General features: G+C 36.7%; 1 protein-coding gene across 1 annotated transcript; it reads left to right on the top strand.

Annotated features, from left to right (window-relative positions):
* Positions 1 to 5,200: 5,200 nt before the first annotated feature.
* On the top strand, positions 5,201 to 6,139 carry LOC122891109 (olfactory receptor 6C74-like). The gene has a single exon (XM_044226545.1). The coding sequence runs from the start codon at positions 5,201 to 5,203 to the stop codon at positions 6,137 to 6,139; it is 939 nt and encodes a 312-aa protein (XP_044082480.1).
* The last annotated feature ends 19,808 nt before the right edge of the window (positions 6,140 to 25,947 follow it).

The following is a 25,947-nucleotide window of genomic DNA, read 5'->3' as shown; positions in this document are numbered from 1 at the left end:
CCTCTTTTGTTAGGTTGATTCCCAGGTATCTTATGGTTCTTGGTGCTATAGTAAATGGAATCGATTCTCTAATTTCCCTTTCTGTATTTTCATTGTTAGTGTATAAGAAAGCCACTGATTTCTGCACATTGACTTTGTATCCTGCCACGTTGCTGAATTGCTGTATGAGTTCTAGTAGTTTGGGGGTGGAGTCTTTTGGGTTTTCCATATAAAGAATCATGTCATCTGTGAAGAGAGAGAGTTTGACTTCTTCATTACCAATTTGCATACCTTTTATTTCTTTTTGTTGTCTGATTGCTGTTGCTAGGACTTCTAATACTATGTTGAACAAGAGTGGTGAAAGTGGGCATCCTTGTCTTGTTCCTGATCTCAATGGGAAGGCTGCAAGCTTTTTCCCATTGAGGATGATATTTGCTGTGGGTCTTTCATAGATAGATTTGATGAGGTTCAGGAATGTTCCCTCTACCCCTATACTTTGAAGCGTGTTAATCAGGAATGGATGCTGGATTTTGTCAAATGCTTTTTCTGCATCAATTGAGAGGACCATGTGTGAACACATCTTCTTTATCCATTCGTCTGTTGAAGGGCATCTGGGATCCTACCGTATTTTAGCTATTGCAGACATCGCTGCCATGAACATTCAGGTGTATGTGCTCCTTATTTTCACTATATCTATATCTTTGGGATAAATACCTAGTAGTGCAATTGCTCAGTCATAGTGTAGCTCTATTTTTAACTTTTTGAGGAATTTTCTTACTGTTTTCCAGAGTGGCTGTATCAGCTTTCATTGCAACTAACCAGTGTAAGAGGGCTTCCATTTGTCAATGCACCAACCTGCATTCCTCATCAACATTTGTTCTGTTAATTTCTGCCATTCTAACTGGTGGAAGGTGGTAACTCATTGTAGTTTTGACTGCTAACTGAACATAATAATAAAAAAAAAAGATACTGCCTCCTAGTAGGGCAAAATTAAGCAGGTTTTTTCTCTTTAAAAGACTGAGAATTTGGGCACCTGGGTGGCTCAGTGGGTTAAGCCACTGCCTTCAGCTCAGGTCATGATCTCAGGGTCCTGGGATCGAATCCCGCAACCGGCTCTCTGCTCATCAGGGAGCCTGCTTCCTCCCTCTCTCTGCCTGCCTCTCTGCCTACTTGTGATCTCTCTCTGTCAAATAAATAAATAAAATCTTTAAAAAAAAAAGACTGAGAATTTACTAATTTAGAGGTTCCTCAGCTTTAGATGTAGGTGCATCTTTAGATGTAGGTGTGTGTAACACAATACCCTTAGGGCTCTTCCCTGAAGAGAAAGGGAACTGATGAGAACATGAAATTCCTGCTTCTTGCTATGTAATAAATAATAAAGTTTTCTGTCACTGATCCAATAAGCTATCTCTCTGTCAGTATCTATGAAATGATGATGGATCAACCTGTTAGACTCTAGGTAAAATATCAGGTTTTGATTAATATCACAGATTTGGTAGAGTATAGGAAAGACAAATATCATAGCACTTTAAACAAGAATAGCTCTACTTTTATCTTATTTAAATGTTCAGTCTGGTATGTTGAAACTCCTCCATGAAGTCACTGTGTTCCTAAGATAATGCAGTGGTGTCAGGAACCTGGATGTACTCCCTCTTGTTGAACAGCCAGTGTATTCCTAGTATGGTTGTTCATATTCATGGCTCCAAATGGCTTTTCTTCCCATGTGCTGGTATCACAACAATGAGAGGGAGTGAAGAGGATAAGAAGGGAAAACCTCTCTCATCAAAGGATAACCCATGGAAATGGCACATCTTCACTTATAACCATTGATTCTAATTTAGTCACACAGTCACAAAAATTTGCAGGGAAGACTAGCTATAGTCATAGATAAATATTCCACTAATACAGGGGAAGTGAAGAATGCTTGGATTTTATGAAATATCAGTTTAAAATCTACTAGATCATTTTGAAAAAAACTTTTGGATGAAAGTCTAAATTCAGAATAGAAACAAAACAGCATATAGAACATAAAATTTTACCTGTTTTTTCTATGACTGGCTAATTCTCCAACTAATACTGTCACTTGAAATTATGACTAAAATAATCTTTTATTTTAAAACTTACAATTTCTTATCTACATATTCCGATATCAAAACACATCTGTGTGGAAGGGCAAACACAGATTAGGGACATCTATACTGAAAGCTTTGGAGACATAATTGAAAGTAGTCTTGAAAAATATATATATAATTTATTTTTTTAATTATTCAGTGCCTGGGGAGAACTCATATATAATGCGTAAACTTGTAATCCTTTGGGAATGATGTTCTTAGATCACATATCTTCTGGGAACTCCTCATAATATTTAGATATTTTCCTTCAAGTCCCAGAAAGCATAAATACTCAATGGGATCAAGTGAATTTTATATAGCACTGCGAATAATACTAAGAAAAGCATCAATACATAAATAAGTAAATTATAGTAATGGGGAAATTTAATATACCGGTCTACAAATCTGGAAAAAAGCCCTAAGGTCATTTACAAAGTAGTTATGAATAGATAAAAAAAATAACCATAGATCGTGGCATAAAGGGAGATTCCTTTCAGAGAGGAATGGAATGTCAGTGTAGTGGTTTGTTCAGCCTGATGATAAAAGAGTTAAAGCAGAGATACTTTGTCTGGAGAAAGTCTGTTTAATATCTTCCCCCAAAAAGTGTTTAATTTTTAAGTGTTTTGAAAGACTGACTTAAGACTCAAACGAGTGAAAAGAATTGGTATATCTAAAGTTTAAAGGCCATATTTCCATTAGATGTGCTTTAACCCATTTTCTCCTATTTTTACCATTATGGTATTAACCCTACTTTTTCTAATTTTTATATTGTGACTTAAGAAAAATTATGAGAAAATACAATGAAAATTAAGTATTAAAAAACATTACTTTTTAAAAATTTCATTAATATTCACGATATCTAATGTAAGTCTGACTTCTAACAGTTTTGTAATGTGACCTTGCTAACTTTCTTACAATGCCTGTTGGGGGGATGGTTGGTGTGTGTATCTGTTGAAGTCGGTCAAAGAAATAACCTGATATAGTAAAACTGTGCTTTAGGTGTTTTAGATGTAAGCATTCCTACAGTTGTTGCCTTTGGAGTAATTTGTGTAAATGAAGAAAAATTTATAATTCATCACTTTACAGTTATGTGAATGTAAAAGGAATGTGAAGGAAAAACAGCAGTCCTTTCTTCTATCCACTCAATTATTAATATGACTGACAACAGATCTTATTTTTTTTATCTGAGAATTCTCATAAATGCTTCTAGCTACAACTGGAAACAAATTTTATTTGTACTTGGTTATTTTTATTTATATGTCTTTGAAATAATAATGTATGTTTTAGAGATTGGAAATAATTATATAAAAATTCTCAAAACAGAAAATATCTTCTATCTGGGTCCCATTATTAAACCTTAATTATTTTATGTGTTTTATATGAAGAAAGAAATCTTCCTTAGACTCATTAATTTTTTTTAAAAAAGCACTATAAGTTGCCCTATAATTGTTGGTAGAAATTGTACTTTTCAGAGGACAACTTAGGAAAAAAATCCTCTTTCAAATTTAATCCTGATCTCCAATTTGATAGCTGTGCAAACCAGAACCATCTGATTATCAAACTTAGTATATGCCATGTGTTGTGATAACCATAGCTTATCTCTAGTTAATATTTATTTAATTACTTGTTAGCCAAATGTTTGAATATCCTTATAATAAGGAAATACATGTCTTCTAAAATTCTTTCAGAATCCTAGTTTGTGATTCACTGTGTTTGAAACTTACCCAATACTCTAATCTCTTTTAGTCCCTGTTGACCTCAAACTGTTCAACTTTTCAGTCTGTATTTTAGACAAAGAATAAAATGGTAAGTGTAAAGCATAGAAGCAGATGGAGAGAAATTATATGATAAACATTTTCTTATCACTGTAATTTACTAATTCTTATTAATTTGCATATCACTATTTTTAAGATTATTACTAATTTGTTTTAATTTTCTTTTACTTTTTACTTGTTAATTTACTTCTTTTAATTTTTTCCATAAACTCACTCTTCTATTTCTTTTTTTTTTTTTTTAGACTTATTTATATGTTTGAGAGAGAAAAAGAGACAAAGAGCAGGGGAAAGGGCAGAGGGAGAGTAAAAGAAGCAAACTCTATCCTGAACATGAAGTGGGACTTAATCTGGGATCCTGAAATCATGACCTGAGCCAAAATCAAGGGCCTGCTGCTTATTTGATTCAGGCATCTTTCACTATCCTATTTCTAAAAACCATAGCATCTCTAGGTTTCCATAAAGCTTTGTCTTTATCTTTCTACTTGCTCATGTAATTTCCTGAAACCATATTTATATATTTCTATCTACTTATATATCCATTACTCTCACTTTTAATTTTTTTTTCATTTTTTAGAATCATAACTTTTAGAGGAAAACTGCACTTTGTTTATTATTATTACACACACCAAAATTACCAGACTATTTCTACTGATTTTGTTTGAGAATACAACATGGGAAGAGTAGGGATTATAACAGAGATTGATGGGATGGAAATACTACTAAGGACAGAAAATAAAATCATTCATGATATTTCACATTCACTTCTCTGAAATTGTATCTCATTAGCCATGAAAGGAATGACAGAAGAATCAGGTACTTGAATCTGATTAGCTGAGTAAAATGGTAAAGCTATAGTAACGCTGTTTATTGACATGATCAGGGGTGTGTGTACTTTATGAAAACCACTTTCTGATGTACTTTTAATGACAATAATCACTTTAGTTAATTATTAAATAAACAGGAAAATGGGATCCATCTCAACTCTTTGAAAAAATCAAGAGAGAAGAAGCATTATTCCATGCTTAAAACTCACTCTAATTTCTCTCTAATATTTCCTCTTATATAAAAATAGTCAACAATTGCTATCATCACATATGTAATTCTCAGTAGAACTGCATTAAAGTTGAAATTATCTGTCCAGATGCTCTGAAATGCAAACTATTATTTCTCCTGGCATAGCGTCTTCAAAGCCTGAATGAACATTTTGTTACGCTATCTGAAATTTGCTTGCTAACTTTATTTTAGACAATTAAATCACTCTTATTTTTCCACTGGGATTGTCAGTGTTTTTCTGTTTGTCTTTCCTATTTAGAACTGGAAAAATAGAGGATAGTAATGGGAAACCACACACAAGCAATAGTGTTTATACTGGCAGGTTTGACTGATGACCCACAACTGAAAGTTGTGTTGTTTGTCTTTCTGCTTCTCACCTACTTGCTGAGCGTCACTGGCAATCTGACCATCATCACACTCACCCTGGTGGATACTCACCTCAAGACCCCCATGTATTTTTTCCTTAGGAATTTTTCCTTCCTAGAAATTTCCTATACTACTACATGCATCCCTAAATTGTTGGTTACTATGGCAACTGGAGACAAAACCATTTCCTTTAATTGTTGTGTAACTCAAGTGTTTTTTGCCTTCCTTCTTGGTGCATCTGAATTTTACTTGCTGGCTGCCATGTCCTATGACCGCTATGTTGCCATCTGTAAGCCCCTGCATTACACAACCATCATGAACAGTAAGATCTGCATTCAACTTGTCTTCTGTTGTTGGCTTGCTGGATTTTTTGTCATCTTTCCACCTCTCCTCTTAGGCATAAATCTTGACTTCTGTGCCTCCAAAATTATTGACCATTTCTACTGTGATACAACTCCCCTCATGCAGATCTCCTGCTCAGACACACAGCTCTTAGAGACAATGGGATACATCTCTGCTTTGGTGACACTCATAGTCACATTGGTGATGGTGATAATATCATATACTTGTATTGCCTTAACAATTCTAAAAATCCCGTCTGCTAATCAGAGGAAAAAAGCTTTTTCAACATGTTCTTCTCACATGATTGTGATATCCCTTTCTTATGGTAGCTGCATCTTCCTGTATGTCAAACCATCAGTCAAACAAAGAACATCTTTTTCCAAGGGAATTGCAGTGCTCAATACTTCTGTGGCTCCACTTTTGAATCCTTTCATCTACACTTTGCGGAACCAGCAGGTGAAAAAAGCCTTCATGAATGTGGTACACAAAACTGTTTCTTTTCCAAACAAATGAGTATCCTGTTCCGTAACATACTGGAAAAGAACGAAGAAGTCTCATATAATACCAGTGTATTCATTAGTAGCTTTCAGTACATAGTTTCCTCTTTTTCCCCCTTTATCCCTATGATACTCATCTTAATCTCTTTCAAGTTTTATTCACAAAAGCTTTTGGTCCACAGAAGTTAATATTCCTATATTCTTCATTAGATAAATCTTTTTTTCTCATTTCACTTCCTTTTCATCTAGATATAGGAAAGAAATCAAGCCACATTTTTCAGTCTGTCTCTTTTGTCTTTAATTCTTAGTTACTCAAGACTACAAAATGTTGTTTACTTTGAATTATGCTTACTGTAACATGCAATTCAAAGGTTAATACTATCTTTATTTTTGATCAGGCTTATTTTCTTAAACACAGTGAGTTTATTTATTGAAAATACTCATTTAATTTACTTAAAATTATATTCATTTATATTTTTAAAATAGTTTGTTGGCAATAATTATGTTTAAAGTAATTATAATAAAATTTTAACAGAGATTAGTCATCAGTGGTGGTACTCATCTTTGAAATTGTCTATTAAAAATGCGATTGTTTGGGCGACTGGGTGGCTCAGTGGGTTAAAGCCTCTGCCTTCGGCTCGGGTCATGATCCCAGGGTTCTGGGATCCAGCCCCACATCGGGCTTTCTGCTCAGCAGGGAGCCTGCTTCCCCCTCTCTCTCTCTCAGCCTGCCTCTCTGCCTACTTGTGATCTCTGTCTGTCAAAGAAATAAATAAAGTCTTTAAAAAAATGCGATTGTTTTTGCTAAAGTGCATTCTATAGGAACTAGTTATTTAGAAAGAAATGTTTGAATAATGTTATCTCAAGGAGCTGAATAAAATATAAGCGGGAGGAAGACTACATATATAATCAACTGGAACAATTATATGTTTATTTAAAGCTTGTAGAATGAACTGCATCTTAAAAGATATTTGGGTCACAAATAAGATTTCAACAATGTTGTAATTATATATATGTGTGTGCTTGTATACACATGCATATACACACATAGTATGTATATATGTATGTGCGTATATGTATGTATGTATGTGTGCATGTACATATCTGTGTACGTATACATATATGTATATCCATATTAAGACAGTCTAATACAGTTGACCCCTGAAGAGCATAGTGATTGGGGCAATGCTCCTTGCAAAGTAAAATCTGCATATAACTTCTTACTCTCTAAAAAGTTTACTGTTGATAGACTACTGTTGACAAGTAGTCAAGACTTACTGATAGAATAAAACTTACTGCTAACATAAACAGTTTATTAACACATATTTTATATATTATATATGTTATATCTTGTATTCTTACAATAAAATAAGCTAGAGAAAAGAAAATGTTATTAAGAAAATCATAAAAAATACGCTTACAGTACTGTATGTATTTATCAAAAAAATTTACATGTAAGTGGAACAGTGCATGTCAAATCTGTATTGTACAAGGGTCAGCTGTACAAGAACAACCTAAACTAATGCCATCTCAATATTCTGATTATTTTGATCCTATTAATGTTCCAAATACAATGAATTTGATTAAAATATACTGTCTAGGGATGGGATCGTTGGATGATGGGCATTAAGGAGGTCATATGATGTGATGAGCACTGGGTGTTATATGCAACTGATGAATTATTGAAGACTACCTCTGAAACTAGTGACATACTACATGTCAGCTAATTGAATTTGAATTAAAAAAAAAGAAAAAAAAACATACTGTCCAATTTAGCCACTAGTTTATTTTTGGAGCTATTCTGAAAAAGCTTCTTTTACATATTTTAAGATATCTGTCACTTACAAGTTATTTATCACAGATTCTCTAAATCTTAATAAGGGTCTAGCACTTCTAAACTAAGACTTTTCCATTCCTACTTATTCCCAACCCCAGACAGATGACAGTTGCACCACCTGCCTTCTCTGTTGTTTGTCTATGAAATACCACCTTATACCGTTTCTACTAGAACTGCAACATTTGGCCTCCAAATCCTGATTGCCCAAAGAGTTTACTATTGCTGGATTTTGCTTTGTTTTTGCTTCTGTTCTTGCTAAATTGGTTTTTAACAAGTAATACAACATTTTAAATACAGGCACAGCTAACTTCTTGAGAGAGCATCCACCTAAAATGCTGATACGCTTTACCAAAAATGCCTCCAGCTTTGCTGCTCTAGTGATGTAGGCCGGACAACAAATATGATATAAAAATAAGATTTATATTTTGTTGACAACCCACTAAGTGCATGCACTGCTAGGTGTTCTATATAAATCACATAATTATGGAAACAATATTGTAATATAATTATTATTAGCATTATATATAGTACCAAAAGAAAGCTGAGAGTGACTAAGATCATTTTGGAAGATACACAGATAAAATGATTAGTGAAACTTTAAACTCAGGAAGGTTAGTTTTCATTACTTCAACTGAAGATCTTGTTATATATTAAATTTTTATCTTAAGCTTATTCTCCAGATATTATGGACCTGTCTGATAGATGTCTGGCATTTATTTTCTTCACAAAATGAGTGTTCAGAGTGATAACTAAAAGAGTATTAGTAGTATCACTTTCATTCTGTTTGCCATTATACTTTCATTAAATTCCCACATTCTTGTGCTTTCTAATATTTTCTTGTCTCAAAATGTGTAAACTGTTCTGATACCTGTAAGTATTCAATTAAAATATCATCTTTCTGGGGAGCCTGGGTGGCTCATTTGGTTAAGCATCTGCCTTTGGCTTAGATCATGATCCTGGAGTCCTGGAATCAAGCCCCCCAACAAATTCCCCATCAAATCCCCCATTGAGCCCCTCATCAAGCCCTGCATCCAGCTCCCTGCTCAGCAGGGAACCTGCTTCTCCCTCTCCCTCTGTCTGCCACTCCCCCTGATTGTTCTCTTTCTCTCTCTCTCTCTGTCAAATGAATAAGTAAAATCTTTTTTTAAAAATATCATCTTTCTTAGACCATTACCTATTTTTTCAAAGAAGACTAAATAATTCAATTTTCTGGGCCTCTTTATCCTCAAGACATTATTTTTTTAGTAATTCAATAGCATCTATCTTTTTTTAAATGATTTTATTTATTTATTTGACAGTGAGAACAAGAGTAGGAGCAGGGGAGCAGCAGGCAGAGGGAGAGGAAGAAGTAGACTCCCCACCCGGCAGGGAGCCCTGTGTGGGACTCCATCCTAACTGGGATCATAACCTGAACCTAAGGTAGACACTTAATGACTGAGCCACCCAGCACCCTCAATGGCATCTATCTTACAAAGATCACTCTAATTTTTTAGTAGATTTGCTCATAAAATTAGCTGTTTTAATTTTTCCAAAATAAATTCTAGTAGGTATGGATTTCTCCATCTTCTTATGCTCACAGTCTAGTTTTTGTTCTTTCATCCAATTAATCTTCCTAAATTTAAATAAAACCCTATGATTAAGAGATCCTTATATGAAACTCAAAAGAAACTTACGGAAGCTACCATGCTTTGTCTCAGGAAACTATCTCACATTTTGGTCAGTTGAATCCCTTATCCTCTGAATAAAATTTTTTTTGCATATCTCCTATTATAAATTCAACACCAATATTTTTATTCAGTTGAAAAGTAATATAAGGTTAAGTTGTCTGAACATTAATGTATGAAAGGGTACAAATAATTGTCCCATAAAAAATAAATGTTAGATAGACTCTGGTCTTTTTCTGAAAATCTCAAATTTCATTTCCTAAATTTTAGAATACATTTCTCATCCTTGAGGTTTCTTTCCCCCAAAAGTAGCATAATTACAATATTCAGATTGTCTAAGAAATTTCTACTCATTTCTTTTCATTGGTTAGTTATAATGTGAAATTTTTAGTTACAGATGTCAACTTTTTAAATTTTATTTACTTATTATTTTTATGTTTCATTTATGATACTATTTAATGAAAGCTAAATTAAGTTTTCCACTGTGATCAGGACACTTGAAAGATTTTTTTCTTAATAAATGTCTCATTGTTTGTTTTCCAATCTGAACTTAGAAAGCATAAATCTTTGCCTACATTTAGCTATTGTTGCCATCACTATTTTTTTACTTCATGTTTTCTCCTCAACCTCCTCACTGGTCTGTAACCCACCCATCAATTTAGTGTTTCAAACTCCACCTTTTCAGAGTCAGGAGCCATCTTTTGTTTTGTTTTGTTTTGTTTTTGTTTTTGTTTTGTCATTTTAATATATTTCAACAATATTTGGCACAGTTGATCACTGCTTTCTATTTAATATAATTTTTTTTTTGCCCTGGTTAAATGAAACATTATTTTGTGGACTTCTCTGACTATGGTGGTAATCCTTCCTCATTTTTTTTTCTTCTGCTGGTTTCTCCTGTGATTGATTCCTAAATAGCAGGAGCCCCAGTTCTCCAAATTCCATCTGAGCCCCTTCTCTCCATTGTCTTTGCACTCTACTCACTTTCCCTAATGATGCCTCACACCTAATTCAAAATTGTGTGTGTGTGTGTGTGTGTGTAGAACAGCTACAAATATTCCAATTGTTGACAAATGCCAAAATATAGATTGAAGATGCTCAGAAAACACAAGCAAGAAAGAAACCCCAAACCAGGTGTATATATTTCTAAACTGATGAAAAACTAAGGCAAAAGATAATCTTAGGCAATGAGGTGAAAAGTATATCACTTACATATAAACTAAAACAACAATTAGGCCTGATCTCATCAGAAGCAATGCCAACAGAAAGATGATTGGGTGACAATCTAAACTACAAAGAGAAATGAAAGTGAAATTAAAACTTTCACAGATAAACTAAAACTGAGAGAATATGCTTCCAATATACCTATCTCACAAGAAATATTTCTCTTTAATATTTTATTTATTAATTTGTCAGAGAGAAAGAGCACAAAGCAGAGGAAGTTGTTGGCAGGAGAAGCAGGCTCCCTGCTCAGCAAGGAGTCCAACATGGGACTCCATCCCAAGACCCTGGCATCATGACCTGAGCTGAAATTAGATATTTAACCCACTGAGCCACCCAGACTTCCCTCTCACAAGATTGTTAAAGGACTTTCTTCTAGCAAAAACAAAATGATATAAGTTAAAAATTTGAAATCTCTCAAAGAAAAAAGAGCTTCCAAAATAGAATAAAAGAAGACAAAATATAATCTGTGTTCTCACCTGAACTACTCTAAAATATGAGTGACTGAAGCAATGATGGTAGTAATATCTTGGGTATTAATAGTAAAATGAAATGTATGGTAAAATGTATAAGGGAAAAGAGGGATGTACTAAGAATATAGGTTCATAATTTGCTTTAAGTGTTATACATTTTTTTTCAGTGCACAGAATATTTTGAAATATATGTTCCAAACCATGGCACAAATGGGAAAAAAGTTTTTAAATTATTGAAATATTTGAAAATAATACTCTTCTTTTTGAAGATTTTATTTATCCTTTTTTTTTTTTTTTTTTTTTTTTTTTTTTTTTTTTTTTTTTTTTGAAAAATTCCATGCAGTTTATTTTTGAAGCTCTTTCCTTTTTACATTAATTCCTCTTTTATTATTCCCTTCATGTTCTCCATTTGATGCTGTCATTTTTGTTATTTCTAAGTGTTTTCCATTTCCATTTATTTGGAAATAAAAATGTATACTATTTAAATATAGTATTTTGATTGTTTAATGGATAGTCTCTCTCTAGTTCTTATTTTATTTAATGACACATCATACTGTCTTTCATTAGTTAGGCTGATACTTTGGCTATTCTATTTCTTTTTTTTTTTTTTTTTCCCAATTTATTTATTTTCAGAAAAACAGTATTCATTATTTTTTCACCACACCCAGTGCTCCATGCAAGCTGTGCCCTCTATAATACCCACCACCTGGTACCCCAACCTCCCACCCCCCCGCCACTTCAAACCCCTCAGACTGTTTTTCAGAGTCCATAGTCTCTCATGGTTCACCTCCCCTTCCAATTTACCCAAATTCCCTACTACTCTCTAACGCCCCTTGTCCTCCATGCTATTGGTTATGCTCCACAAATGAGTGAAACCATATGATAATTGACTCTCTCTGCTTGACTGATTTCACTCAGCATAATCTCTTCCAGTCCCGTCCATGTTGCTACAAAAGTTGGATATTCGTCCTTTCTGATGGAGGCATAATACTCCATAGTGTATATGGACCACATCTTCCTTATCCATTCATCCGTTGAAGGGCATCTTGGTTCTTTCCATAGTTTGGCGACTGTGGCCATTGCTGCTATAAACATTGGGGTACAGATGGCCCTTCTTTTCACGACATCTGTATCCTTGGGGTAAATACCCAGGAGTGCAATTGCAGGGTCGTAGGGAAGCTCTATTTTTAATTTCTTGAGGAATCTCCACACTGTTCTCCAAAGAGGCTGCACCAACTTGCATTCCCACCAACAGTGTAAGAGGGTTCCCCTTTCTCCACATCCTCTCCAACACATGTTGTTTCCTGTTTTGTTAATTTTGGCCATTCTAACTGGTGTAAGGTGATATCTCAATGTGGTTTTAATTTGAATCTCCCTGAGGGCTAATGATGATGAGCATTTTTTCATGTGTCTGGTAGCCATTTGTATTTCTTGATTGGAGAAGTGTCTGTTCATATCTTCTGCCCATTTTTTGATGTGTTTGTCTGTTTCGTGTGGGTTGAGTTTGAGGAGTTCATTATAGATCCTGGATATCAACCTTTTGTCTGTACTGTCATTTGCAAATATCTTCTCCCATTCCGTGGGTTGCCTCTTTGTTTTTTTGACTGTTTCCTTTGCTGTGCAGAAGCTTTTGATTTTGATGAAGTCCCAGAAGTCTATTTTCGCTTTTGTTTCCTTTGCCTTTGGAGACGTATCTTGAAAGAAGTTGCTGTGGCTGATATCGAAGAGATTACTGCCTATGTTCTCCTCTAAGATTCTGATAGATTCCTGTCTCACGTTGAGGTCTTTTATCCATTTTGAGTTGATCTTTGTGTACGGTGTAAGAGAATGGTCGAGTTTCATTCTTCTACATATAGCTGTCCAGTTTTCCCAGCACCATTTATTGAAGAGACTGTCTTTTTTCCACTGTATATTTTTTCCTGTTTTGTCGAAGATTAATTGACCATAGAGTTGAGGGTCCATATCAGGGCTCTCTACTCTGTTCCACTGGTCTATGTGTCTGTTTTTATGCCAGTACCATGCTGTCTTGGTGATCACAGCTTTGTAATAAAGCTTGAAATCAGGTAAGGTGATGCCGCCAGCTTTATTTTTGTTTTTCAACGTTTCCTTAGCGATTCGGGGTCTCTTCTGATTCCATACAAATTTTTGGATTATTTGCTCCAGCTCTTTGAAGAATGCCGGTGGAATTTTGATCGGAATGGCATTAAAAGTATAGATTGCTCTAGGCAGTATAGACATTTTAACGATGTTTATTCTTCCGATCCAAGAGCATGGAATGGTCTTCCATCTTTTTGTGTCTTCTTCAATTTCTTTCATGAGTGTTCTATAGTTCCTCAAGTATAGATCCTTTACCTCTTTAGTTAGGTTTATTCCCAGGTATCTTATGGTTCTTGGTGCTATAGTAAATGGAATCGATTCTCTAATTTCCCTTTCTGTATTTTCCTTGTTAGTGTATAAGAAAGCCACTGATTTCTGCACATTGACTTTGTATCCTGCCACGCTGCTGAATTGCTGTATGAGTTCTAGTAGTTTGGGGGTGGAGTCTTTTGGGTTTTCCATATAAAGAATCATGTCATCTGCGAAGAGAGAGAGTTTGACTTCTTCATTACCAATTTGGATACCTTTTATTTCTCTCTGTTGTCTGATTGCTGTTGCTAGGACTTCTAATACTATGTTGAACAAGAGTGGTGAAAGTGGGCATCCTTGTCTTGTTCCTGATCTCAACGGGAAGGCTGCAAGCTTTTTCCCATTGAGGATGATATTTGCTGTGGGTCTTTCATAGATAGATTTGATGAGGTTCAGGAATGTTCCCTCTATCCCTATACTTTGAAGCGTTTTAATCAGGAACGGATGTTGGATTTTGTCAAATGCTTTTTCTGCATCAATTGAGAGGACCATGTGGTTCTTCTCTCTTCTCCTATTAATTTGTTGTATCACATTGATTGATTTACGAATGTTGAACCATCCTTGTAGCCCAGGGATGAATCCCACCTGATCATGGTGGATAATCTTTTTAATGTGTTGTTGGATCCTGTTGGCTAGGATCTTGTTGAGAATCTTAGCATCCATATTCATCAGTGATATTGGTCTGAAATTCTCCTTTTTGGTATGGTCCTTGCCTGGTTTGGGGATCAGGGTAATGCTGGCTTCATAGAAAGAGTCTGGAAGTTTTCCTTCTGCTTCAATTTTTTGAAACAGCTTCAGGAGAATAGGTGTTATTTCTTCTTGGAAGGTTTGGTAGAATTCCCCAGGGAATCCGTCAGGTCCTGGGCTCTTGTTTTTTGGGAGATTTTTGATCACTGCTTCAATCTCGTTATTAGATATCGGTCTATTCAGGTTGTTGATTTCTTCCTGGTTCAATTTTGGTAGTTTATATTTTTCCAGGAATGCATCCATTTCATCAAGGTTGCTAAGCTTATTGGCATATAACTGTTCGTAGTAACTTCTGATGATTGTTTCTACTTCCTTGGTGTTAGTTGTGATCTCTCCCCTTTCATTCATAATTTTATGAATTTGGGATTTCTCTCTTTTCTTTTGGATTAGTGTAGCCAGTGGCTTATCGATCTTATTGATTCTTTCAAAAAACCAGCTTCTAGTTTCATTGATACATTCTACTGTATCTCTGGTTTCTCCCTCATTGATCTCAGCTCTAATCTTGATGATTTCCCTTCTTATGTGTGGAGTTGGTTTGATTTGTTGTTGATCCTCCAGTTCTTTAAGGTGTAGAGACAGCTGGTGTGTTCTGGATTTTTCAATTTTTTTGAGCAAGGCTTGGATGGCTATATATTTTCCCCTTAGGACCGCCTTTGCTGTATCCCATAGGTTTTGGACCGAAGTGTCTTCATTCTCATTGGTTTCCATGAATTGTTTCAGTTCTTCTTTGATCTCCTGGTTGATCCAAGCATTCTTAAGCAAGGTGGTCTTTAGCTTCCAGGTGTTTGAGTTCCTTCGGAACTTTTCCTTGTGATTGAGCTCCAGTTTCAAAGCATTGTGATCTGAGAATATGCAGGGAATAATCTCAGTCTTTTGGTATCGGCTGAGTCCTGATTTGTGACCCAGTATGTGGTCTATTCTGGAGAAGGTTCCGTGTGCACTTGAGAAGAATGAGTATTCTGCTGTTTTAGGGTGGAATGTTCTGTATATATCTATGAGGTCCATCTGGTCCAATGTGTCGTTCAATGCTCTTGTTTCTTTATTGATTTTCTGCTTCGATGATCTGTCTAATTCTGAAAGAGGCGTGTTAAGATCTCCTACGATTAGTGTATTCATATCAATATGACTCTTTATCTTGATTAACAGTTTTCTTAAGTAATTGGCTGCTCCCATATTGGGAGCATAGATATTTACAATTGTTAGATCATCTTGGTGGATAGTCCCTTTAAGGATTATGTAGTGTCCTTCTGTATCTCTGACTACAGTCTTTAGTTTGAAGTCTAATTTATCTGATATGAGAATCGCTACCCCAGCCTTCTTTTGAGTCCCATTGGCATGAAAGATGCTTCTCCACCCCTTCACTTTCAGTCTGCGTGTATCTTTAGGTTCAAAATGGGTCTCTTGTAGACAGCATATGGATGGGTCCTGTCGTTTTATCCAATCTGCAACCCTGTGCCTTTTTATGGGTGCATTGAGGCCATTCACATTGAGAGTGATTATTGATAGATACGTTTTTATTGACATCGAGTTACCTTTGAAGTCTTTCTTTCTGTAGACTGTCTCTATATTTCTGTTCAATGCTATTCTTGGGATTTTTCCTCTTTTATAGAACCCCCCTTAATATTTCCTGCAGTATCGGCTTGGTGGTTGCATAGTCTTTTAAGTCTTGCCGGTCTTGGAAACTCTTTATCTCTCCATCCATTTTGAATGTCAGTCTTGCTGGATAAAGTATTCTTGGCTGCATGTTCTTCTCATTTAGTGCCCTGAATATATCTTGCCAGCCTCTTCTGGCTTGCCAGGTCTCTGTGGACAGGTCTGACGTTATTCTGATGGGCTTCCCTCTGTAAGTAAGGAGCCTCTTTGCCCTGGCAGCTTTCAAGAGATTATACCTACAATTATAATTTCTCAATTTGACTATCAGGTGTCGTGATGTTTTTTTGGAGTGTATAATCTTGGGTGGAGACCGTTCAGCCTCTAGTACATGAACGCTGGTTTCATTCGCGAGATTCGGAAAGTTTTCATGAAGGACTTGTTCCACGACATCTTCTAGACTTCTTTCTTTCTCCTCCCCTTCAGGAATTCCAATAATTCTGACATTGGAACGCTTCATGGCATCACTTATTTCCCTAATTCTGCTTTCGTGGGATCTAAGCTGTTTGTTCCAGGCTTCCTCCTGATCCTTTCTCTCTATCTGTTTGTCTTCCAGATCACTAATTCTATCTTCTGTCTCAGTTACCCTAGCTTTGAGAGAGTTTAGATTGGATTGGAACTCATTGAGAGCATTGTGGACCTCCTCCCTGGTAGCTTTAAGCTCCGCCCTAACATTGTGAACATCCTGTCTGGTCGCTTTCAGTTCGGCTCTAATCAATTCTGTTTGGTCATCCATGGCTTTCTCCAACCTAGCTATTGCCTGGATAATTGTTAGCCTGAATTCTCTTTCCGACATATTGTCTATGTTGATAGCCGTTAGCTCTGTTGCGGAAGGTCCATCCTCTGTATTTTTCTTCTGTTGGGCATTCCTCCTCCTAGTCATTTTGGTGGGAGAAGACTGAACAGATGTAGCTGGATGTATCAACTCTGGTGCAGTCAAGGTGCACCCTGGAACACTTCCTGATCTCCGTCTCAGAAGCCTCAGTCTGGGTGCAGAAGCTGAATAAATTCCCCCTTGGATGCTGGCAGTGCAGGTTCCAAGTTAAAGACCCTGGGGGCGCAGGATCTTTTGCTCGTCCCCAAAGCCAAGGCAGTGGCGGCTGTCTGGGAGCTCCTGACCACCAGAGAGGTTCCAAGCAGCGATCGCACACTGAGATTTTGCCGTTGGCCGGGGCTGGGAGTGCCCGGCTTGCGCGCACCTCTTTTCAGAGGCGGCTGTGGGTCGGGCGCGCGTCTGGGGCACTGAGAACGGGGCGCTGGTCCGTAAGCCGCAGGCTGGGCTTTTGCGCGCCTCTGTCCGGGGAAGAGTTTCGCGGGCGCGAGGCTTAGACTTTGAAACAATGGCCCGGGTCTAGAAGCGCCCCAGGGCCTTAGAAACCCAGGAGAGCTGGAGCGACGTGCACGCGCATCTCAAGCTTTGTGGTAGGGCTAGCGCGCGTTCTGCAGACCGGCTCCCATCCCCTCACAGGAGCCGGAACCCCGCGCTCTGGGGCATGCTGGCGGCTTAGGGGCCAGGAGCCGGTTTCTCCGCCGCACTCTCTCTGCCTCCGCGCCGGGGAGGCCGTCTGGGACCGGGGACTCAAGCCCCTGTCCCTAGCCGCCCCGATTCCCACAGTTTGCCCCCGCGATCCTTTGCTCTTTTGGAGTGCTTTCAACCAGTCTCCGAGTTAATGCTGGTCCCCAGACGCAGGGCACTCTCGCTCGTATCGGGGTATTACTTTCCCACCGGTCGCCTCTGGTGGCTCCCTCCCCCTTTTGTTTATCTTCCGATCTCAGTCCGCTGTTCCCATTCCGCTTTACCTGCTCACTGGCGTCTTCTGCCCCTGTAGAGATCCAGACGTGTATAATTCTGATCTCAGGCTGATTTCATGGGTGATCAGAGTTCTTTGGTAGGTAATCAGCTCACTTTGGGGTACCAGCTGAAAAGACGCCTCTTCCTAGTACCCCGCCATCTTGTCCCCCCCTTATTTATCCTTTATTTGTAAGAGAGAGAGAGAGCATGCAAGCAGGGAGAATGGCAGGTAAAGGGAGAAGCAGGATCTGTGCTGAGCAAGGAGCCCAGAAGGGAACTTGATCCCAGGACCCTGGGTTCATGACATGAGCCAAAGATGCTTAACTGACTGAGGCACCCCAAGAATACTCTTAATATACTATTAGACTAGAAGTCACAAGGCTAAATTTAAAACTTATGGACATGAGTCCATACTGACATAAATAAATGTAGGAGAAGGAAGAGTTCCTCCTTATAGAGGAATTTTAAAAATATATAGACATACTGATTTTTCCAGGAAGTGAAGTTTAACCTTCTTACTTTCAGAGATGTGGGCCATTTTACTGACGTGCTTCCAGGAAGACAGGAAAAATAGAGCTATTTTTATTTCAAACTGCAAAACCTTATACAGGTTGTTAAGGAAAATATTAACAGTTGTAAGGAATGTTGATATCATGTACCCCACATATGATGTGATGAGAAAGTGCTTTATCACTCTTATATTCTTCTGCTAAATACAGAACGCTCATCTACTTTGAAAAAGAGAGAGAGAAATCCAAATTGAGAAACACTTTTGAAATTGCTTTGCAAGTACTCATTCAAACCAACAAGAACATGAACAGCAAGATAAGACAGAAATATCCCAAGATGTAGTGAGAGGATGCAATACAGTATCCTAGATTAGAGCCTATAATGAGACAAGGAAGTAAGAGAGAAAACTATTGAAGTACAAACAAATTTATAACTTTAATTAATAGCCCTGCACCAAGACATGTTCTTTTTTTTAATATGGTTTTTGTTTTTGTTTTTGTTTTTGTAGGATTTTTTAGGATTTTTAGGATTTTTAGGATTATTTGCTCCAGCTCTTTGAAGAATGCCGGGGAATTTTTAATATGGATGCTAAGATTCTCAACAAGATCCTAGCCAACAGGAGCCAACAGCACATAAAAAAGATTATCCACCATGATCAGGTGGGATTCATCCCTGGGCTACAAGGATGGTTCAACATTCGCAAATCAATCAATGTGATACAACAAATTCATATGAGAAGAGAGAAGAACCACATGGTCCTCTCAATTGATGCAGAAAAAGCATTTGACAAAATCCAGCATCCGTTCCTGATTAAAACGCTTCAAAGTATAGGGATAGAGGGAACATTCCTGAACCTCATCAAATCTATCTATGAAAGACCCACAGCAAATATCATCCTCAATGGGAAAAAGCTCACAGTATTCCCACTGAGATCAGGAACAAGACAAGGATGCCCACTTTCACCACTCTTGTTCAACATAGTATTAGAAGTCCTAGGAACAGCAATCAGACAACAGAGAGAAATAAAAGGTATCCAAATTGGTAATGAAGAAGTCAAACTCTCTCTCTTCGCAGATGACATGATTTTTTATATGGAAAACCCCAAAGACTCCACCCCCAAACTACTAGAACTCATACAGCAATTCAGCAGCGTGGCAGGATACAAAGTCAATGTGCAGGAATCAGTGGCTTTCTTATACACTAGCAATGAAAATACAGAAAGGGAAATTAGAGAATCGATTCCATTTACTATAGCACCAAGAACCATAAGATACCTGGGAATAAACCTAACTAAAGAGGTAAAGGATCTGTACTTGAGGAACTACAGAACACTCATGAAAGAAATTGAAGAAGACACAAATAGATGGAAGACCATTCCATGCTCTTGGATCGGAAGAATAAACATTGTTAAAATGTCTATTCTGCCTAGAGCAATCTATACTTTTAATGCCATTCCGATCAAAATTCCACCAGCATTCTTCAAAGAGCTAGAGCAAATAATCCTAAAATTTGTATGGAATCAGAAGAGACCCCGAATCGCTAAGGAAATGTTGAAAAACAAAAATAAAGCTGGCGGCATCACCTTACCTGATTTCAAGCTTTATTACAAAGCTGTGATCACCAAGACAGCATGGTACTGGCATAAAAACAGACACATAGACCAGTGGAACAGAGTAGAGAGCCCAGATATGGACCCTCAACTCTATGGTCAATTAATCTTTGACAAAACAGGAAAAAGTATACAGTGGAAAAAAGACAGTCTCTTCAATAAATGGTGCTGGGAAAACTGGACAGCTATATGTAGAAGAATGAAACAAGATTTCATTTTTGATAGCAGCTTAATATTCCTGTGTGTGTGTGTGTGTGTGTGTGTGTTATCACAACTTCTTTATCCATTCATCTGTTGATGGACATCTAGGCTCTTTCCATAGTTTCCATAGTTGACATTTTGTAGTGTTTTTTCTCTGATTGCATTTGATAAATCCTAAGTGGCAAGCAATAGCAGCCTGAGACCATGAGTACAAAAGCCACAGATAACTGAAGAATCCAAGAAGAAATTCCTGCTGTCTCCTAGTCTCTGCAGACAAATATTTGACATTTATGACTTCCCAATGTGGAGGAGACTGGGTCAATACCACTGAAATCTTACACCTAAGAATAAGCACAATGAATTTACCATTTCTCAAAAAGCATGGAACAGAAATTAGAATAATCTCATTCCTTGTTTTGGTCAAGGTTGTCTGCTTTTACTTTGTGCAATAATAAAATCCTCCTTGTAGGAATAAATCATCATCCATGCCATTAACATTTGTCAATATGGTTTGAGTATACAATAAAAAATTCACAAGCATATCAGAGGGAGGTTGAAATGACCAAAACCATGAACATAAGAGAAATAGAAAGAGACCTGAGAAGATCTACATATATTTAGTACACAGTCTGTAAAATAACTGGAATTAATACTTTCATTGAAGAGCTAAGAAATTAACAACTTAATTGTTATTGGGTGTTTAAGAAATACTTATGCAGGAATCTATAGATTCAATCTATATGAAAATGCAATCCTTATCAGAATACCAATAGCTTTTTTTTTTTAATTTGACAGAGACTACAAGTAGGCAGAGAGGCAGGCAGAGAGAAGAGGGTAAGCAGGCTCTCTGCTGAGCAGAGAGCCCAATGTGGGGCTCCATCCCAGGACTTTGAGATCATGACCTGAGCCAAAGGCAGAGGCTTTAACCCATGAGCCACCCAGGCACCCTGTAATACCAATAGCCTTTTAACAAACTAGAACATTTCTATAGAAATTTCTATAGAAACACAGACTAGAACATTTCTACAGAAAATTTCTATTGAATCACAAAAAAAAAAAAAACCAAAAAGCTAAACCAGACTTCAGAAAGAAGAACAAAGTTGGAGTTATCACAAATCCAGAATTCAAGCTATACCAAAAAGCTACAGGAATCATAAAAACATGATACAGTCACAGAAATAGACACATAGATCAATAGAACCAGATAGAGAGCTTAGAAATACATCCACACTTACATCGACAATTAATCTGTGACAAAGAAGGAAAAATATACAACGGGGAAAGAGAATCTTTTCAATGAATGGTGTTAGTTAAACTGGAAAGCTACATGTCAAAGAATGAAGCTGAACAACTTAGACTATACGCAAAAATAATTTCAAAATGAGGGAGGGAAAAAGGAGGGGGTAAAGATTCTCAACATGGGTTAAAGATCTAGATGTGAGAGCTGAAACCATTAAAACTCCTGATAGAAAACAAAGGCAGTGATCTCTTGGGCATTGGCCTTAACAACCTATTTATGGACATGTCTTCTTAGGCCAGGGAAACAAAAGCCAACATAAACTATTTGGACTACACCAAAATAAAAAGCTTTGCACAGTAAAGGAAAACATCAACAAAACAAAAGGACAACCTATGAACAGAAGGACATACTTGCAAAGGATATATCTAATAAAGTGTTAATAATCCTAACATGTGGGGCGCCTGGGTGGCTCAGTGGGTTAAAGCCTCTGCCTTCGGCTCAGGTCATGATCCCAAGGTCCTGGGATCAAGCCCCGTGTCGGGCTCTCTTCTCCGCAGGGAGCCCTTCCTCCTCTCTCTCTCTCTGCCTGCCTCTCTGCCTACTTGTGATTTCTCTCTCTCTGTCAAATAAATAAAATCTTAAAAAAAAAATCCTAACATGTACAGAATCCATACAACTTAATACCAAAAAGATAAATAATTTGACTTAAAAGTCAGCAGAGAAGATACATAGATATAGGAAACAGTATTGATAACAAGGATTTGTATAATAAGGATATGAGAAAGACAAATATTACAATGATTTAAACAAAGATACTGTATTTTTATCCCATTTAAAAGTTTAGGCTTGTATGTTGAAACTCCTCGTTTCTAAGCTGGAAAGACCTACAGTGATGTCAGGAACTTAGGTGTGGTCTCTCTTGTTGTATTTCTAGTGTGACTGCTTATTCTCTGTCTCTAAACGGCTTGTATCCCCTCTACATCACAACACTGAGAGGGGTTAGAGAGCAAGAGGAGGGCAAACTTCTTTTATCAAAGGATAATCCATAGAAATTGCTCATCTCCACTTATACCCTTTGTTTATAATTTAGTCACATGGTCATGACAAATTGCAAGGAAGGCTAGCTATAGTCATAGATAAATATTCCATTAACACAGAGGAAGTGGAGAATGCTTGGGTATTAAGAAATATCCATCAGTTTAAGATCTACTAGATCATACAACAAAGATTATCTGGAAAAAGACACCTTTCAGAAATGAAACTGAGGTCATGCATAAAAAGAATTCCTAGTTGTATCTACAGGATTAATGGTGATGTATTTAACTTGAGGCAGTGTTTTCTATGACAGGTTAATAAATATTATCACTTTTCATTATCAACAGAAATAAATTTTTTCCTATTTTCTTTCCTGGTATCTATATTTTTGAACTCAAATGTGACTATCCAGAAGAATAATCACATAGTAGGGAAGTCCTAAACTGAATTCCCAGGAGACACAGTTAAAAGTAGTTTTTTAGAGGTGCCTGGGTGCCTCAGTCAGTTGAGCAACTGACTTTTGATTTCAGATCAGGTCATGATCTCAGGGTCATGAGATCAAGCCCCACATCTGGCTGACACTGGAGTCTGCTTGTCCCTCTTCTGCTGCTCCTCCCTCCTGCTTGTAATCTCTCTCTCTCTCTCTCTCATTCTCTCTTTCTCAAATAAATATAGAAATAAATAAAATTTTAAGGTAGGTCTTTAAAATATTTATATTTATTTTTATTAAGATTTTATTTATTTATTTGATGGCGAGGACGATGGTGAGAGAGGGAACACAAACGGGGAATTCAAGAGAGAGAAACAGGCTTCCTGCTGAGCATGAAGCCCAGTGCAGAGCTGGGATCATGACCTAACCCAAAGGCAGACACTTAACAACTGAGCCATCTAGGTCCCACAGTATTTGGTGGCTGGGGAGAATTTTGTAATAAATTATAAATTATAAATATGTGATCCCTTGGGAATGGTGCTCTTGGAGCTCATACACTCCTGAGAACTCTCAATATTCTTTAGATTTTTTCCTTCAGGGCCCAGAAAGCATAAATAGTCCAAGGGATCAAGTGTTTACTTACTTATATGGCATTGAGGATAATACAAGGAAAATTATTCAATACAAAAATAAGTAAATCGTAGCAATGGGGAAATTTAATATACTACTCTAAGTATCTACAAAAAAAAAAAAACAGCTAATGAAACAATTTACAAAGTTGTCTTAAATACAAAAGAAAAACAATTATACATTGTAAGCTAGAAGGAGACCCATTCAGAGAGGAATGGAATGTCAGTGTACTCTGTTCAGCACAATGTTAAAGATTTAAAGACTAGAGCAGAGATAATTTTATCTGAATAAATCTGTGTATATATCTTCTTTTGAAAAGGTGTTTTGAGTTTTTAGGTCTTTGGCAGAATGATTTAAAACTCAAAAAAAAATGAAAAGAAGAGGTATGTCTAAAATTTAAAAACCATATTTCTTGTTAGTTATGTTTAACCCATGTTGTTCTGTTTTACTGTTAAAGAATTTAATTTAAATTTTCTAATCTTTTAAATTTTGATTGTAGAGAAAACAGTGACAGAAGACAAATAGAATACAATGAAAATTTGGTATTGAAAAAAAATTTTTAAAGATTTTATTTATTTATTTGACAGACAGAGATCTCAAGTAGGCAGAGAGACAGGCAGAGAGAGAGAGAGGAGAAAGCAGGCTCCCCACTGAGCAGGGAGCCTAAGGCAGGACTCAATCCCACAACCCTGGGATCATGACCTGAACCAAAGGAAGACGCTTAACTGATGGAGCCACCCTGTACATGCCTTTTAATAATAACAACTTAATGTTTTGGGGGCACCTGGGTGTCTCAGTTCTTGAGCCTCTGCATTTGGCTCAGGTCATGATCCCAGTGTCCTGGGATCCAGCCCCATATCTGGCTCCCTGCTTAGTGGGGAGCCCACTTCTCTCCCTCTTCAGCTCCTACATCATTGTGTTCCCTCTCTCACTTTCTCTCTTTGTCATAAATATATAAACTCTTTTAAAAAATAATAATAACTTGTGTTTTTGAGGTTGAAAGTAATTCTCTTGGTATCAAGACAGGCAGTATTGTCTTACTAGTGCCCAAAGCCAAACCTTAAGTATTTTATTGTGCTTGATGATGAAGATACCAGGGAAGGAAATACTCCTTAGAGATACAAGTAATTTTTTGGAGAAATAGACTATAATATCTCCTATAATTATTTGCACCAAGTATTTTACTTTTAAGGTGATGACTTAGATAATATACTCCTTCAAACTTAAACCTGATTTCCAACTGACCAGCCTAGCAAACCGGAGCATATGATTGTCTCAGTATATGTGTGGTGTTGAAAACAGTATCTGTATAGTTAATGTTTCTTTAATTATGAGTTAGCTGAATGTCATTATGATAAGGAAATATATGCTGCCTAAAATTGGTGTCACCACTGTTCTGAGATATGTTGTGTGTTTGAAATATACCAAATACTCTCACACCCTATTTCCCTTAGGCCATGCTGATCTCAAAATTGTTCACGTTTTCAGTCTGTATTTTAGACAAAGAATAAAATGGTAAGTGTAAAGCACAGAGGCAGATGGGGAGGAATTTTATTGGAGAACATTTTCTCCTTAAAATTTTTATTTACTAAGTGACATATTTTAGTTACCTATTTATTATTTTTTTATTTTAAAAATTGTCTTAGTAATTTGTATATTTTAAATATTCTATTTTTTTTTACTCAAATTTGCTATCCTGTCTCTTTAAACCCTTTTTATCTTCTGGGTTTCTGTAAAGCTTTGTCTTTATTGCTCTCTTCTCTTTACCTCTAACACCTCAGACAATTTTCTGAACACTAATTTGTATATTTCTCTCTGCATCTCTATTATTTTTCTCATCGTCACCTTATTTTACTTGATCTATTCTCAGAACTATAACATGTAGAGGAAAACTGAGCTTTTTTCTTATATACACTGAAATTACCAGGCTTTTCCCACTGAATTTGTTTCAGGATACAAACTGGGAAGGGGTTGTATTGAAGAAATGGAAATACTAATAAGGATGGCAAATAAATAAATTCCCAATATCTCAAAGTCACTTATCTGAAATTTTATCTCATTATCCATGAAAATAAATGACACAAGAATCAGGTATTTGAGTTGATTAGTTGAAGAAAATGGTAAAGTTATGACAGCCCTGTTTATTGAAGACCGCAAGGGCTGTGTGTGTGTGTGTGTGTGTGTTTTAAATGGAATAAATGGGCTGCTGTGCTTTTAAGGACAGATATCACTTTGTTTCTAGAATGCATACCTTTTAATTGAACAAGAAATGGAACCATGAGAGACTATGGACTCTGAAAAACAGTCTGAGGGGTTTGAAGTGGCGGGGGGGGTGGGAGGTTGGGGTACCAGGTGGTGGGTATTATAGAGGGCACAGCTTGC

The sequence above is a fragment of the Neovison vison genome, chromosome 12, assembly GCF_020171115.1.
Source record: "Neovison vison isolate M4711 chromosome 12, ASM_NN_V1, whole genome shotgun sequence".
Taxonomy (NCBI): Eukaryota; Metazoa; Chordata; class Mammalia; order Carnivora; family Mustelidae; genus Neogale; species Neogale vison.
The sequence above is the reverse complement of the archived record's forward strand: the minus strand, read 5'-3'. Positions and strand labels throughout refer to the sequence as shown.

Excerpts from the sequence above, each read along its gene's own strand:
- LOC122891109 (XM_044226545.1), top strand. The coding sequence starts at position 5,201 with ATGGGAAACCACACACAAGCAATAGTGTTTATACTGGCAGGTTTGACT.